This window comes from Phascolarctos cinereus, unplaced genomic scaffold (assembly GCF_003287225.1).
Source record: "Phascolarctos cinereus isolate Bilbo 61053 unplaced genomic scaffold, phaCin_HiC Scaffold_5;HRSCAF=322, whole genome shotgun sequence".
Lineage (NCBI taxonomy): Eukaryota > Metazoa > Chordata > Mammalia > Diprotodontia > Phascolarctidae > Phascolarctos > Phascolarctos cinereus.
The window spans coordinates 128033013-128048991 of record NW_027555958.1 but is presented as its reverse complement, the minus strand read 5'-3'; the positions used below and the strand labels follow the sequence as shown (position 1 = coordinate 128048991).

General features: G+C 37.0%; 1 protein-coding gene across 1 annotated transcript in view; it reads left to right on the top strand.

The window, feature by feature from the left end:
• The window catches only part of LAMA2 (laminin subunit alpha 2), a 790327-nt gene that overhangs the window by 202029 nt on the left and 572319 nt on the right, over positions 1-15979 (top strand). Inside the window, exon 3 of the mRNA XM_078155150.1 lies at positions 7882-7994. Within this exon, the coding sequence (XP_078011276.1) occupies positions 7882-7994 (113 nt within the window). The remainder of the gene's footprint in view (positions 1-7881; positions 7995-15979) is intronic.

Below are 15979 nucleotides of genomic sequence, written 5' to 3'. Positions count from 1 at the left end.
GGAATACTTAGTTGTTGTTTTCAGTCACATCCAACTCTTTGTGACCCCATTTGAGGTTTCCTCAGCAAAGATACTAGAGTAGTTTCTATTTCCTTCTCTAGTTCATTTGAAAGAGAGGAAACTGAGGCAAACAGGGTTAAGTGACTTGCCCAGGATCCCACAGCTAGTAAGTGTCTGAGGGCAGATTTGAACTCAGAAAGTTGAGTCTTCCTGACTCCAGGCCTGGCGTTCTATCCACTGTGCCACTTAACTGCCCTCAGGGATACTTAAAACTGACCCTTTGCTCAAGTATTTTTTTTATGATCTCCTTTGGGCCCAGACCTGTAAAAGCCCTGAGACTGAACATGAGAGACATTAGAGCCATAGGGTAAGAGCTTCCTTAACACTCATTGCCAAGAATTCAAGATAAGGGATATTTATCAGGTATCTATTATAAGCCTAGCTCTGTAGGCATCAGTACAAGAAGAAAAAAAAGAAAAGAAAAGAACAGTTTATGACTAAAGAAAGTTCCTGCTCCTTTTTTCTCTTTTGGAAAATGAGGTGGCTATACTAGAAAGCTTCTCACTTCCCATCTAACTACAAGTTTATGGTCCTGTGATGCTGTAAGTACACAGAAGAAAAAAATAGTTAAGCAGTTAATAAAAGGTACTAATGGTCAAATACTAATTTGAGAGGACACTATAGAATAACTTCAGGAGCTCAGGCAAGGAAGAGGTCAAAAGAAAGGAAAGAGGTAGGAAAGACCTTGTAGAATTAAGCTGGATTTGGGAAAAATGGGTAGACACTAAGAAAGAGAAAGAAAATGCATTCTGTTAAGAAGAAGGCATGGTCAGCAATGGAAGGAGTCAGGGAGCTGGGAATAAGAGAAGTGTGTATGTACGGCTGAGATGGAACAGTGGAGAGATTTAACCATAGCATAGGGTTCATTTCTACTTTTCTGTGTGCAGGAACTAGCATCATTGTCATAAGATTATTACCATCATTGTCATAGCTAACATTTATATAGTGCTTTAAGGTACGTGAAGCACTGTACCTTTGTTGTCTCATTTGAGCCCTAAAATAATCATGCAAGAAAATATATTATTAGCCCTATTTTACCAATAGAAAAACTGAGGAATAGAATCATCAAAGTGTATTGCCCAGGGTCAGACAGTAGGTGTCTGAGTCAGGATTTGAGCTTAGGTCTCCATCACTCTAAGGCCAGGTATCCTGAGGGTTGCACCAGTCTCAAGTTATCTAGTCCAGACACGTCAAACTCAGATCCTGTAAGCCCTATGTGTCCTGAAATAAGTCTGGAGTGCTGAACCAAATTGAAGAGAAAGAATTGATAAATAGAAATATATATAGAATGAAATTACATATGTACATAAATATATACATATACACACATATTTGTGTCTAATGGTAGCCATCTCTAGGGCGAGAGGGGTTGGGGGGCTAAGGGAAGAAAAAAAGGGAAAAAAAGTGACATGATAACTTCATTATGAATTTTAAAAGAATAGCAAGTTATTCATAATAGATTTCATGTGCAATCTATGATGTTATAGAAATACTTGTTTTATTTCTTAAGTTCTGAATAAAATAACATTTTAAAAATGTAATTGGGAAATGTTTAGCAAAATAAATAGAAATATAATATGATTTAGATAAGGTTAATCTGTGGTTTTCTCATAATATGTAGCCTGTAGGGATCCATTTCTATTTGACTTTGATACCACTGATGTAGTTTAATGAAGAAAGTTAGGCTAAGGGAGAATAAGTGGCAAGCCCTAGGCCCTACAGGTGGTAAATACCAGAGGCAGGCTTTGAACCCAGGTCCTCTGACTCCATATCCATTCTTCTTTCCTCTGTACCACATTGCCTTCTGAAAATGCTATTTAAAAGAGTGAATCAGCATTCTTAGTCATGATTTTCTGATGGAAAGATTCACTATTTTAAAATGCTTGCAAATACTTCTTTTGTACTAGGCAGCCATGTGGTGCAGTGAATGAAGTATAAGACTTGGAGTCAGGAAAACCTGAGTTCAGATTCTACCCCTAATATTAGTGTGTGATCCTGGGCAAATCTCTCAGCTTCTGCTAATACTGACATTACCTATCTCACAGAGTTGGCATGAGGATCAGATGAGATTACATATGTAAATTGTTTTACCCACCTTATATAAATGCCATTTTAATCATCATTATTATTTTGTATTTCCTGACCCTTGAAGAGAATCAAAGTTGTGGACCACTTTTTCCAAAGAGCAAGTATGCTTTTTATATCATCTGCATATTCATTTACTATGGTTACCTCAATTTGGATTTCTTTCTGTGAGATGTATTTTTAATGGGCAGCTAGATTCCATTTCAAAGTCCTCTTTGGTTGCTACTGGACTTAACTTCCTCTATCAACCTCTCAATATGCCCTGCCCAAATAAAACAAAAGAAAGATTCCATAAAAATACTTTATTAAAAAATTCATTCTACTCATGAAATAAAAGTCCAAAGATTCAGCGATCTAAGAATAGGTAAACCTGTAATGCCTGCTCTGGACCTGAAAGTGTGTTGGCTTTGTGACTTCAAGTTAAAAGCTAACTGTTTGAAAAGCTCACTTCATCAACCATCCCCTTAGCCAGTCATAAAATGAGGTTGGCCCTTGGATTAACTTGCAAATCTGTTCCTGTTGAGCATGCTGTACTTTTTTTCATCTCCTTTTAAATAAGGGAGAGATGCCAACAATTAATCAATGTTTTCAAATTAATTATGATTAAACTTCTGTAATGGGGATTATGGTTAATTGTCGATTCATCTCCCAATCCTCCTTTTGGTGACTAATCCTCATATCAATTTGACCTGAGGTGGCAGATATCAAAATTTCCAATTAGACAGCTTCCATCCCAATCACCTAAGAGAACTGCATTTGCTTTACCAATGTGTCATGTATATTTATTTTTCTACCACATATTAAAATCCACTGGCTATAAAGATGATGCAGGACTGTTTATGTCAGAGGATGTTTAGGGAATGATGTTCACTCTGATATTTATTTTCCTTCTAGGCTGATGCCAGCAATATCTCATTTATGGTACCAGTTCCTAAATGTGCCAATTTTAATACCCACTTGTGCCACTGAGGACATTTTATTTGATATTTGGATATGCTTCTGGCATTTGCTATTTTAAAGCCTTGACCCCTTTCTTCACTCTCACTTTCCACTAGAGCCAGCTCTAATTATCAAATATACTCAGCACTTTTACATTTCATTAATGAGATGGAACACATCATCTTAGTGGACTGTTAAATTTATAAGACAGAATACAAAACAAAGTCTACAAAACTGCTAATCTAAATTAGGTAACCTCGCAATTGAGAAAGCGGCAACTGGGTAACACAGTGGATAGAGATGCCAAGCCTGGAGTCAGAAAGACCTGAGTTCAAATCTGGCCCCAGACACTTATTAGCTGTGTGACCCTGGGCAAAGTCATTTGACCCTGTTTACCTCAGTTTCCTCATCTGTCAAATAGCTTGAGCTGGAGACTGAAATGGCAAACTGCTCCAGTATCTTTGCCAAGAAAACCCCAAAGGGGATCGGAAAGAGATAGGCACAACTGAAATGACTGAAAAATAACAATTGAGAAATGGGAGAAATTTTGAAGGTTTGAAGAATTTTCCAGAAAATCCAAAGTACCTTCAGTAGTTCACAGTCATAAATCTTAATATTTGATATTACATATATTGAGACCTACGTGAAATTCAGAATACCCATACATATGAAGGAGTTGTGATTTTGGCAGTATGTTAAACACTTTCCAAAACTGGTCTATGACTTAGTACATAAATCCTAGGGCCATCTCCAGTCATTGTGATCTATATCTAGCCACTGGATCCAGATGGCTCAGGAGAATAAAGTAAGGCTGGTAAATTTGCACAGCCCTCTCTCACTTAAATACAATTCACTTGCATGTCATGGTCCTCTTCAAGAATGAAAGACACTTGGAGCAGCTAGGTGGCACAGTGGATGAAGCTCTGGCCTTAGAGTCAAGAGGACCCGAGTTCAAATCCAAATTCAGACACTTGACACTTACTACCTGTGTGACCTTGGGCAAGTCACTTAACTCCAATTGCCTCAAAAAAAAAAAAGAATGAAAGACACTCAAAAGGCCTCATGATGGAAAATGCTATCCACATCCAAAGAAAGAACTATGGAGTTTGAGTGCAGATCAAAGCATACTATTTGCTATTTTTTTTCTTCTACTGTGTTTTGTTTCCTCTTTCTGGTGGTTCCTCCCATTTGTTCTAATTCTTCCTTACGACATGACTAATGTAAAAAAAAAAGAATGAAAGACCAAGATCAACAGGAAAAACAACAAATCTTTAGGGTTCAGTGACCTGATGCTCACAGATATTCAATGACTTACTCAGTAACACACAGCTAGTAAGTAAGAGGGGAGATTTGAAACCGGCTTATGCTGACTCCAAAAGTAATTTTTTTATTCATTATGCCAAGTTGTCTCCATCAGTATGTACAATTCCATATCAAATAAAAAAAAATTACAAGTTAAGAAAACTGTAAATAAAATGAAGCCTTATTTTTCAATGACACATTTTCTTTAGATGGTTCTTTAATTCTGATCAGAGATTCCCTCTGATTCTTTCATGCTAATCTGTTTTGATGGATCATTTTGATTCATGTTGGGGAATATTTCACCTTTAGCTCTTATGCGTATTTAGAAAAAAGCACATTTTTATCCTGTGTGTATATCAGTTAAAATTTGATGAAATGAAACATAATTTTGGATTGCTTGTCTTATTTTAAGATCATGTGCTCATATGCTAACTAAATGGTAATTAATAAGTGTAATTATGTTGTTTGTTCTCTTTTTAATTTATTGTCAATTTTAGAATAAGTAGCTACTGGAATACAGGCAATATTCAACTTTGAGTATTATATTTCAAAAGCTGATTTGTGAATTAGTTTTTTGGAGCTTGGAATGCCTTTTCACATGGAATCCACATTATCCATGTTGTTTAAATCTCTAGGATGGCCCCCAAAGCCCACTGAAAACATAATGTATCTGAGAGATAGCATTAATACTATTGTAGAATGGAACCTCAACTTACAACATAATTTCAAAGAGAAAATATTTTTTGTGTTGTGCAATTGCTTCAGTTGTGTTCTATTCTTCATGACCCCATCTGGGGTTTTCTTGGCAAAGATACTGGAGTAGTTTGCCATTTCCTTCTCCAGCTCATTTTACAGATGAGGAAACTGAGGCAAACAGAATTAAGTGACTTCCCCAGGGTCATGTAGCTAATAAGTATCTAAGACTGACCTCATGAAGATGAGTCTTTCTGACTCCAGGCCAGCCACTCTCCCCATTGCACCACATAGCTGCGCCAAGAGAAAATATATGCAGTTATAACTTGGGATGTCAGCAACATCTCATTCCACACTGTAGGTAGCCTTTGTAGTAAGAGTAGTTTTTTTTCTCCCTTGCCCCTTTCTACTCCCCATCTGTTAGACATTGGAAATAGGAAGGCCCCTGGATCCAAGCTCCTAGTGATGTGTCCCTTGGTTTAGGGGCAAGGGTTTCAGCATGATTAAATTGAAGAATGGGAGGTTGAGTAGAGGAAATGGGTCAGAGAATGAGAATTCATGGCAGAAACTCCGGAATGAAATTTGGAATAGAGGATGAAGGATAGGCAATAGAGAAAAAAATCTAAGGGTGAGAATCTAGGGTCAGGTTTCTGAATGGGTGAAGTTTGACAATGGAAAGTGGGAGCGAGGAGAAGAGATGAGGATGGATAGATAATTGGAGGGAATTAGGTAAAAGTACAAATGCTAAAGCTATAATGATTAGGTATAAAACTAGAGGAGATGGGGGACAAGATAATGAGGAGGAGGAATATAGAGTTTAGAGTTCAGAGATTAATTTCAACCTTTTAGAGAAGAGGAAAGTGAGGCCCAGGGGTTAAGTGGCTCTCTAGCTCAGATTCATTAAGAAGGAGGAGTCTGGGAGAGTTGGGGCTTGTAAGGAATGAGGTGGGACTTGTGAAATAATGATTAACAGGGTAGTTTTCCATTTCCTCCTCTTCTCTCATGTTTCACTGTCCTTGGTGGAGCTAGTTGGAGAAGACATTCCAGGATTATAATTTCTAGGGGGAAAAGTGTGTGTGTGTGTGTGTGTGTGTGTGTGTGTGTGGTGTGTGTGTGTGTGCATGTATTAGAGAAAGGACATTCTTAGGGTCAGCAGGAAGGAAGTCTATGTACCCCTTCTCAAAATAATGTTTTAAAATAATTGAAGGAAATGCTAAATTTCAGTTAGAGTTTAATGAAGATAAAGATGTAATTATTTATCATCCAAGTTCATAGATCTCCCACTACCATCCTGAAAACTATCTGTAGACCCTTTGGGATTTCATGCACTCCAGGTTAAAAATTCCTTCATTAGATGATGATATTGCATGTAGTAGACCATAAAATAAGTTCAAAGCAATGAAAAACATATATCATCATATCATTGTTGTTCTTCAGTCATGTTCTATTCTTCATGACCCCATGGAATGTCCATGGAGTTTTCTCGGCAGAGATACTGGAGTGGTTGTCCATTTCCTTCTCCAGGGGATTAAGGCAAACAAAGTTTAAGTGACTTGCCCAGAGTCACACATCTAATAAGTATCTGAGGCCAGATTTGAACTCAGGTCTTCCTGACTGCAGGCCCAGCATTCTGTTCACTGAGCCACCCAGCTACATGCAGCAATCAAACACATAGGTCACATATAATATTAGCATGCAGTGCAATAACAATATCACTACATAGATTTAATAACAATGTATAGCAAAAGAGAATAGTACAGTAAGACTACAGCATGTTACATCATATACCATGGTTACAACAAAGTATAATTTACACATGCTATACCAATGCACAACAATTGACTACATGAATAACTACCATACCCCATGAAGCTTCAGCACCATAAATTAACTTGTTTACTCACTGATTCGATTGTCTTGGCATTTCTTTTGTAATCAATGAACAACTATGTTAATTATACCCTTGGTATAATCGGGCTAGTGATCGACATTCCCTATCTTGGGCTAATGGATGGCCTCATCCAAATGTATTTATTGTTTGAAAGATTTCCAGCTTGTATTGTGCCTAGCATGGTGCTGTACCTATACCGTAGTACAGCTACAGGAGGTACATAGTAGAATAATAGATCAAGTGCTTGACTTGGAATCAGGGAGATCCAGGTTTGAGTCCTACCTTAGACACTTATTAGTTGTATGAAAATGGGCAAAGCATTCAACTTCTCTCAGTTTCAGCTTCCTTGTCTGTAAAATAGAGATGATATCACCTGTGGGGCAGCAAGGTGGTAGAGTGGATTGAGTGCCAGACTCATCTTCCTGAATTCAAATCTGGGCTTAGATATTTACTAGCTCTGTGACCGTGGGCACATCACTTAACCCTGTTTGCCTCAGTTTACTTGTCTATAAAATGTGCTGGAAAAGGAAATGGCAAACCACTCCAGTATCTTTGCCAAGAAAACTCTGGGGCACAAACAGTCTGCCATAACTGAAACTACCAAACATCACCTACCTTAACAGCTTGTTATGAAGATCAAATGAGATAATAACACATGTAAAGTTCTTTGCCAATTTTAAAAGACTATGTAAATGTAGCTGTTACTATCATTATTAGTAGGGGTTCAATAAAGATTTGTGGAAGAAATGAATCAATAAATGAACAAATAAATGAATCTTTTAACATACTTTTTTGAATTTGATGCTAAAATTACAATCACTTCAACATAAATGTTTTGAATTTTTTTCAAGGAGAAGCAGCCTAATGCTAATCGACTTTTCTTTCCTCTTCACATGTTGCTGCCATAATAGAGAGGCACCCAATCACGAATGCAATTGATGGCAAGAACACTTGGTGGCAGAGCCCCAGTATTAAGAATGGCATTGAATACCATTATGTGACCATTACACTGGATTTGCAGCAGGTATGGCAGTCTTTTTCTCACAACTGTTTGGAAATTGTACCTTGGATTTTGCTATTTGTTTTGTCAGAAATTCTTAGAGGATAAAGAGACACTCTTATCTTCACATCTTTAGTTATTGTCTTGTGACAAAGAAAAAAGTGGCCTATTAGTTTAGTGCTATTCATATTTTTTAAGTAAGCCCTAAAGATCTTTGGCATTCATTTTTAAAGTGCAATTGGAATTATTCCTCATGTGAAGTATTCAATACTATATTAGGAACTGTTTTTGTTTCGACTCATTAGAGTTAATGATGAAAATTTGTAATAACAACAAAAATCTTGTGTGCATCAAAAGCACTGAAGTGGTACCATTTTTAACTTCCTAAAGAATATTGTGCCCCTGCTTTGCTGCTGATAAGTGCAGTTAACAGTTTTTTGGATAAAAAGGCTCTCAAATAAATTGCCTCTCATTAACAATAGTTGAGTAAGCTTGGGCCTCTCAGAGAGGTAACAAGCCTGGTTGTATTTGTATAAAATTGATGTTAAGAGTAGCTTGAGTTGCTTGTGGCATAGGGGTAGGTACTTTCCAAAAACCCTTTCTTTCTGTGTCTCACAACATCACAATTGGACTTAGGCTATCACTGAAGGTTCACAACACCCTAACTGGTTTCAGCAGATACATCAGGAGAAATCTAGAGATATGGGATAATATTTTTGGTTGCCATGATAGATACATGGTATAATGAGAACATTCATTCTGGAGTCAGAGGACCAGAGTTCAGAACTGTCCTCTTATGCTTCTACCTGTGTGATGTTTAAGCAAATTATTTAGCCTCCTTGAACTCAGTTTCCTCTCCTATAAAAGGAGGGGTTTGGACTAAATGGTCTCAGAGATCTCTTCGAACTCTAAATCTATCACAAATTGAAATATGGATTTTTGTTATCCTTTATTTAGAGAGAGGACTCCTCTGGTTTTAAAAAGAGGTGGAAGATTTAATCTCTTGTTGTTTTTCCTTCATTTTCAAAGAGAACCAATGACATCATGGCTGATGTCTTGACTTACTCGTGAATTAGATTTAAGTGAGGCAGAGCTGCACAAAGTCTCTCTGTTGAGTCACTAAAATCTAGTTGCAGGACAAAAATCAGGATAACTGGCAGTGCTTCGGGATACAGTGGATGACCTTGGCATCTTTGATGTCTGACCAAATTGTAAAAGTGTTCCACGGCACCTGCTTCAGCTGCCTTTATGACTGTTGGAGAAAATTGTGCTCATCTGCTCATTCCACTAGGGGAAGTCTTCACATGCTTGGGGTAGACACTCCCCTCATCTCACTGATAGGTTTTAAGGCCAGTCAGTTATCCTCAACCTGGTTTAGCCCATCTGCCAGAATGTGGCTGCTAAGCATGCTACAGCTTCTTGAAGACAAAAGTAAGAGTTGAGTGGCAGGTGGACACCAAAGGTGGATGAGTAGCCCTGAAAAGCATTCATTAATTAATTAACTAATTAAACTTTTTCCCTAATGGGAGTAGAGGGATAAGGGTAAAAAATTGTCTTCCTGTTGCATTTTGAGAAAGGATGAATTTGTAATGACTGTATCATAGTCACCATACCTGAGCTTATGGTGGTTACTTGTATGGTATGTGATGTGAATATCCACCTCCTCCCCGCCCCAGTCTCATACCCTTATCTTGGGGCATGCTAAGACCCGCTTATTCCAAACCATTTTCATACTGGCAGATACAGATTCCCAAAGAGAGAATACTTTCACATGGTTATACTCAAAATATCTTAGGGATAATAATGAGGAAAAATATGCTCCCCTATTCAATACTCCAACTCTCAAATTCTGTGTTGTGCATTCATGCCATCAGACACTTTTAAATCTCATATATATTTATTTAACAAAAAAAGCAAAAGAAAAATGACACCATAGATACTCATATATTAAAAGAAATATGTGAGCAACAAAATATATCACAATACACCTCTAAATCTGGTTCACACTCTCCCACCAATGTGTCCAATATCTGTAGTGAAAAGTGAGCATACACAGGAATTTGGCATGAAAGCACATGAGAAAAGAAAACTCATGCTTAGGGTTAATCACAACCCTGTACTGCAGGTTTTGTTTTCATCAGTCTTTTCAAGAATATCTTTACTGCATAAAATTGTTTCTCTGTTTACTGTTTTTCTGTTAGTGTTCACTGCACCATAAGCAAGTCCTCTTCTTTTCTCAAAGCATTTATACGTTCTTTCAATTTACAGTCATCTTTAATAGGGTCTTTAGTGTTTCCTTAATGTGAGTAGCTCAGCTCACTCGTGTGAGTACTGCATTGTACAGGTTCCCAACAACACAGCTTATGTTGATTCTGTAAACCAGGAAAACAGACCCAGCCAATATTATCAGGATACAAAGCCCTTGCAAAACCAACTCTGCTTTTCCTTCTTAAAATGATTGGTGGTTATCCTTCATGCTCGAGGACCAGAATGGCATCATTGTGTTGTAGTCAAGGGACAGTGTGTCTGACTGTGGCTACAGGTGTCAACAGAGAACCACAGGCCCTTGTGAGAACCTTCACTTCTCTTCAGAACTGAAGGTCACAAAAGCTCTTGCCCAGTGAAGCTATTTCTCTTACTCACCAATTAGGAATCATTTAGCTGTTGGTTGTTTCTAACTGCCACAGCATTAACAGGATGATTTTTTAAAATTCTTATCTTGTTTCACCTTTCTAATTCCTATGTCTTCAGTGACTTTAATAAAAGTCTCCTTTAACTTGGTACATCTGCTTTAAAAAGAAGTCAGAACTACCCATTTACCCTATCTTATTGATAGTCCTTTTATAATTTTACCTCAGTCTCCAAATAGTCAAATGATTTCTTTTCAGTTTTAACCGTTTTTAGTCATAACAAGGTAATCTGCACATGAGCCAAAGTATCCCCTAGAGCTAGAAAGTCTTCAACATGGTCCAGTATTAAATTTGATCATTTTGACCAAACTATGTTTTTTTACACTTATATTTCTCCAGTTATCACTAAATAAAAGCTTTATCTGCCACTTTAAAATTCAAGTGAGGCATAATTCTATATCATTCAGAAGGTGATTTAAATCTTTAAATTTAATCCACAGTTCATTTTCTGTCTCACAATGCTGAAATATAATGTGAAGGATATGTTTCATAATAAACATATATAATTTTTTAAAATCTAAAGCAAAATTGTTTTCCTGCTTATTTTAGTCATAAAATGTGTGTTTTTATTGCAACTATATCTCATATCCTTTGAAAGTTAATATAAATCTTTTACTTTGCACAAAAATACTTTTTTCTGTCTTTTTCAGAATGAAACTGCTCTATTTATCTCGAGGGAGAATGTAGTTTACACAGAGTTATACTATATAGTGTAGGAAAACATCCAGGAAGGAAAGGGGAACCTGTGGCCTTGAGAACACATGTGGCCCTCTAGGTCCTCAAGTGTGGCCCTTTGAATCTAAACTTCGCAAAACAAATCCCCTTAATAAAAGAATTTGTTCTGTAAAACTTGGACTCAGTCAAAAAGCCACACCCAAGGCCACAGTTCCCCCCCCCCTCAGGCCGCTAGATGTTTTCTCTAATCTCCACAACCTCTCAATCATAGAAGCTTTAATTACATGAGGAATACAGAGAGTAAAAAAAGAATAAAATGGGTATAATTACTATAAGCAAAGAATCAAATTCTAGAATAGACATGAATTAATAAAGAGAATAATGGAAAGAAATCCTTTTTACAAAAGGTTTTGAAAATGGGGGGAAGGGGTATTAACAAAAGAGCAAGGGGAAGAGGAAGATCTAAATCAACTCGTTAGGGAAAAAAAGAAGAGGTAAAGCATTAGGTAACTAGATCAATGAAAGAAATGAAAAAAAGAATTAATAAGTAAATCTCCAAGATTGCTTAAAAAAGGTGAAGGGACAATTGGTAATGGGAGCGATGCTGAGAGTTAGGGAAAGAGAACCTGTGGTAATACAGTTGTCCTAGAGTATATTAAGCAAAAAATAACTGAAGACACAGAGCATTGTCTTTATAGAGATGGAAAGAAAATCCAAATTGGGGGGGAAATACAGATAAATGGAGAAAATTATAAAGTTAATATAAATAAATATAAAATAGAAATATAAAAAATATAAAAATACAAAATCACAAAGTTAAATGTGAATGGATTATATAATCTGCTAAAATGAGAACAGACTAACTAGATAAGAAAACCAAATTCCATAATCTGTTATTTATAACAAACCCACCTAAAAGACAAAGATTTTCAAAAAGTAAAAATAAGGGACTGGACAAATAAAATTTACTATGCATCATTTGAATAAAAAACAAAAAGCAGGAGTTGTAATCATGCTATCAAAGAAAGGAAAAACAAAAATGTATAGCATTAGAAGAGACAAAGTACATTATACTGAACGGGAGCATAGAAAACAAAGCAATATCAATACAAACTTATATGCTCCAAATGCCATAGCATCTAAATTCATAGAGAAAAAAAAATCTGATTTATAAGACGGAGCACTGCAATACTGATTAGAGACTTTAATGTCCTTGTCTTAGTTTGGGACAGCTTTAACAGAAAGAAAAACAAAATAATTGAAAAAGTTCCTAGAGAAACTAGAGTTGAAGGACTTATTTTTTAGGAAATTTTTTAAAAATGGGATTTCTAAAAAGTATATGCATTTTTCATCATCCTGTGAAACTATTACAAAAATTATCCATTTATTAGGGCATAGTGACAATGCAAATAATGTGAAAATGTAAAAAGACTGAAATAATAAACATATTTTTTATATCCCAGAATACAGTAGAAATAGTAATTGGTTCAGGGAGTCCAAACAAAAGAGAGAAACAAATGAAGATTTAACAATAGATTCCCAAGTAATAAGTGAGTCAAAGAGCAAATCATAGAAACAATTATCAATTAATGTGAAAGAAAATTATACTGATGAAATGATATAACAAAATTTCTTGTATACAGCTAAAGCACTTTATAAGAGAAAATTTATTTCTCTTTTTTAAGGCAATTGGGGTTAAGTGACTTGCCCAGGGTCACACAGCTATTAAGTGTCAAGTGTTTGGTCTGAGGCCAGATTTGAACTCAGGTTCTCCTGATTTCAGGGCCGGTGCTCTATCCACTGCACCACCTAGCTGCCCTAAAAATTTATTTCTTTAGCAACGTATACTAATAAAATAGAAAAGAAGAGGATTAATGAACTGAATAGGCATTTTTAAAAATGAGAAGATGAACAAAGAAGCAAACACAAACTAAACATAAAAGAGGAGATGTTAAAAATTAGAGGAGAAATAAATGATGTGGGATCAAAAAGCATGCTTAAATGATAAAACTAAAAGCTGATTCTTTGAAGAGATTAAAAAAAATTAGCCAAATAGATTAAAAAGCAAAAAAGTAGAAAGTACAAAATCTCAAATCACCAAAATAGCTAATGACTAAGATGAAATCAATATAACACCAGAATAATAAAAAAAAAATTATCATAACCTACTATACAGTTATATACTAATGAAACTGAGACCACAAAACAAATCAAAGGCTTCCGCTTCCAGGAGCCAAGATGGCGGAGTGAAAAGGTAGTCACTCTCACTCTCCACTATCAACATCTGAAAACCCAGAAAATATCACCCCAGAAAGAAAAAAAAACCCTGGAACACCTGAACTAGAAGAAAGACAGGAGCAGCAGTGCAGCAGCCCAGCAAACAGGTCTCCCAGTACCTCAGCAAAAATAAGGGAGGCAGAACTACAAGGGGCCCCAGGTGGACAAGTACCCTGCAGCATTCATCGGAAAGGAGGTGAAGAAAACAATCTAAAGGCTTCCTAAAGCCCCAGCCTTGCTGATTCCAACCCAACACCAGGTGAGCTGTAGGAGCCCTGAAGCCTCCAATTGTGAAGAAATCCTGAAACCCAGGTGGTAGAGCAGGCAAACACCAACACCTGGACCTCCGAGTGCCTCAGTGAGGTCAGGGGGAACTGGTGGAAACCAGCTCAGTAAGCCACCAGATGCCTCGGCACTCCACCACAAAGGAATCTCCCTGTGCATTAGCAGAACCGAGGGAGACAACACTGCAGGGGGCCCCAGGCAGATAAACATCCTGCAGCACCCATCTAAAAGGAGCTCAAGAAAGCTAAAGGAAAGGAAAAGCAAGGCAACCTAGAATTGCCTGAAAGTTCCAGCCTTGCTGATTCCAGCCTAACATGAGGTAAGCTGCCAGAAACCTGCAGCCTACAATTCCCAGCATAAGAGGCCCCAGAACGCAAAGCCAGTGACCAAGACCTAGGCTCACAACACAAGAAGCTTGGGTCAGTACCCTCTGTTCCCCAGCAGGAGAGCTCAATCTCTTTAAAGGCCAGGGAATAAAGAAACACGATGAGTAAAAAGAAATGTACCATAGATTCATATTATGAGAAGAGTGAAGATCAAGACAGAAATTCTGAAGAGGACAACATTATCAACAAACCCACATCTGCAACAACAAAAGGGAATATGAACTGGTCTGAAGACCAAAAAGCCTTCTTAGAAGAGCTCAAGAAGGATTTTAATAGTCAAATGAGAGAGGTAAAAGAGTCCTTCAAAAATACAATTGGCCAGTTGGGAAAAAAAATACATTGAAGAAAACAAGTCCCTAAAAAACACAATTGGCCAATTGAAGAAGGAAGGACAAAAACTAACAGAAGAAAACAATCTATTAAAAACTAGAATTGGACAAATGGAAACTAATGTCTCTATGAGAGAGAAAGAATCAGTCAAACAGAAACAAAAAAATGAAAAATAGATGGAAATGTAAAATACCTCATCAGTAAAGCAACCGACCTAGAAATTGACTCAGGAGAGACAATTTAAAAATTATTGGACTACCTGAAAATCATGATGAAAAAAAGAGCCTGGAAAGTATCTTTCAGGAAATCATAAAGGAAAACTGCCCGGAAGTCCTAGAACCAGAAGGGAAAATAACCATAGAAAGAATCCACCGATCACCGTCTGAAAGAGATCCCAAATTGACAACACCAAGGCATATAATAGCAAAATTCCAAAATTACCAGATAAAAGAGAAGGTGCTGCAAGCAGCCAGAAGGAAAGAATTTAAATATCATGGAACCACAGTTAAGATTACACAGGACCTTACAGCTTCTACATTAAAAGACCGCAGGGCATGGAACATGACATTCCATAAGGCAAAGGAGCTTGGAATGCAGCCAAGGATCAATTACCCCGCAAAAATGAGCATCATTTTTCGAGGGAGGAAGTGGATATTCAACAAAATAGGAGACTTCCAAACTTTCCTGATAAAAAGACCAGAGCTCAACAAAAAATTTGATCTTCAAGTACAGGACTCAAGAAGGACTTAAAAAGGGAAATGGGACAGAAGAATACAATATGTTGTTAATGGGGGGGGGCTATTTAAACCCCTACAAGGGAATATGAGACTTGCAACCCTTGAGAATTGTATTGTTATTACACCTTGTTAAAGGAGTATACATAAAGAGGGTGAAATATTAGTTGACTTTGATGTAATGATAAAAAAAAAAAGTCTAATCAAGTGGGTTAAATGGATACAAATAAGTGAATCAACCTGATCTTAGAAAATATACTGAGAAAGGAGGAGGCAGACAAGGGTAAATTACATTACAGGAAAAGATACAAAATCCTATAACAGCAGAGGGAAAGGAGGGGGGAGCATTGTTTGAACCTTACTCTCATCAGATTTGGCTCAAGAAGAGCATAACATAGTCAGGTATAGAAATCTAACTTGCCCTATAGGCAGTAGGAGGGAAAAGGGGAAAGAAAAGGGAGGGGGGATAGAAGGGAGGAAAGAAGCAGTAAGACTAAAGGGGAAGAAAAGGGAAAGGGATAATAAAAGGGGGAAGGGACTGAAGGAGGCGGTGGTCAAAAGCAAAACACTAGTGAAGGGGAGAAAGGAAAAAGGAGAAAGAAAAGCATAAATGGGGGGAAAAGAATGGAGAA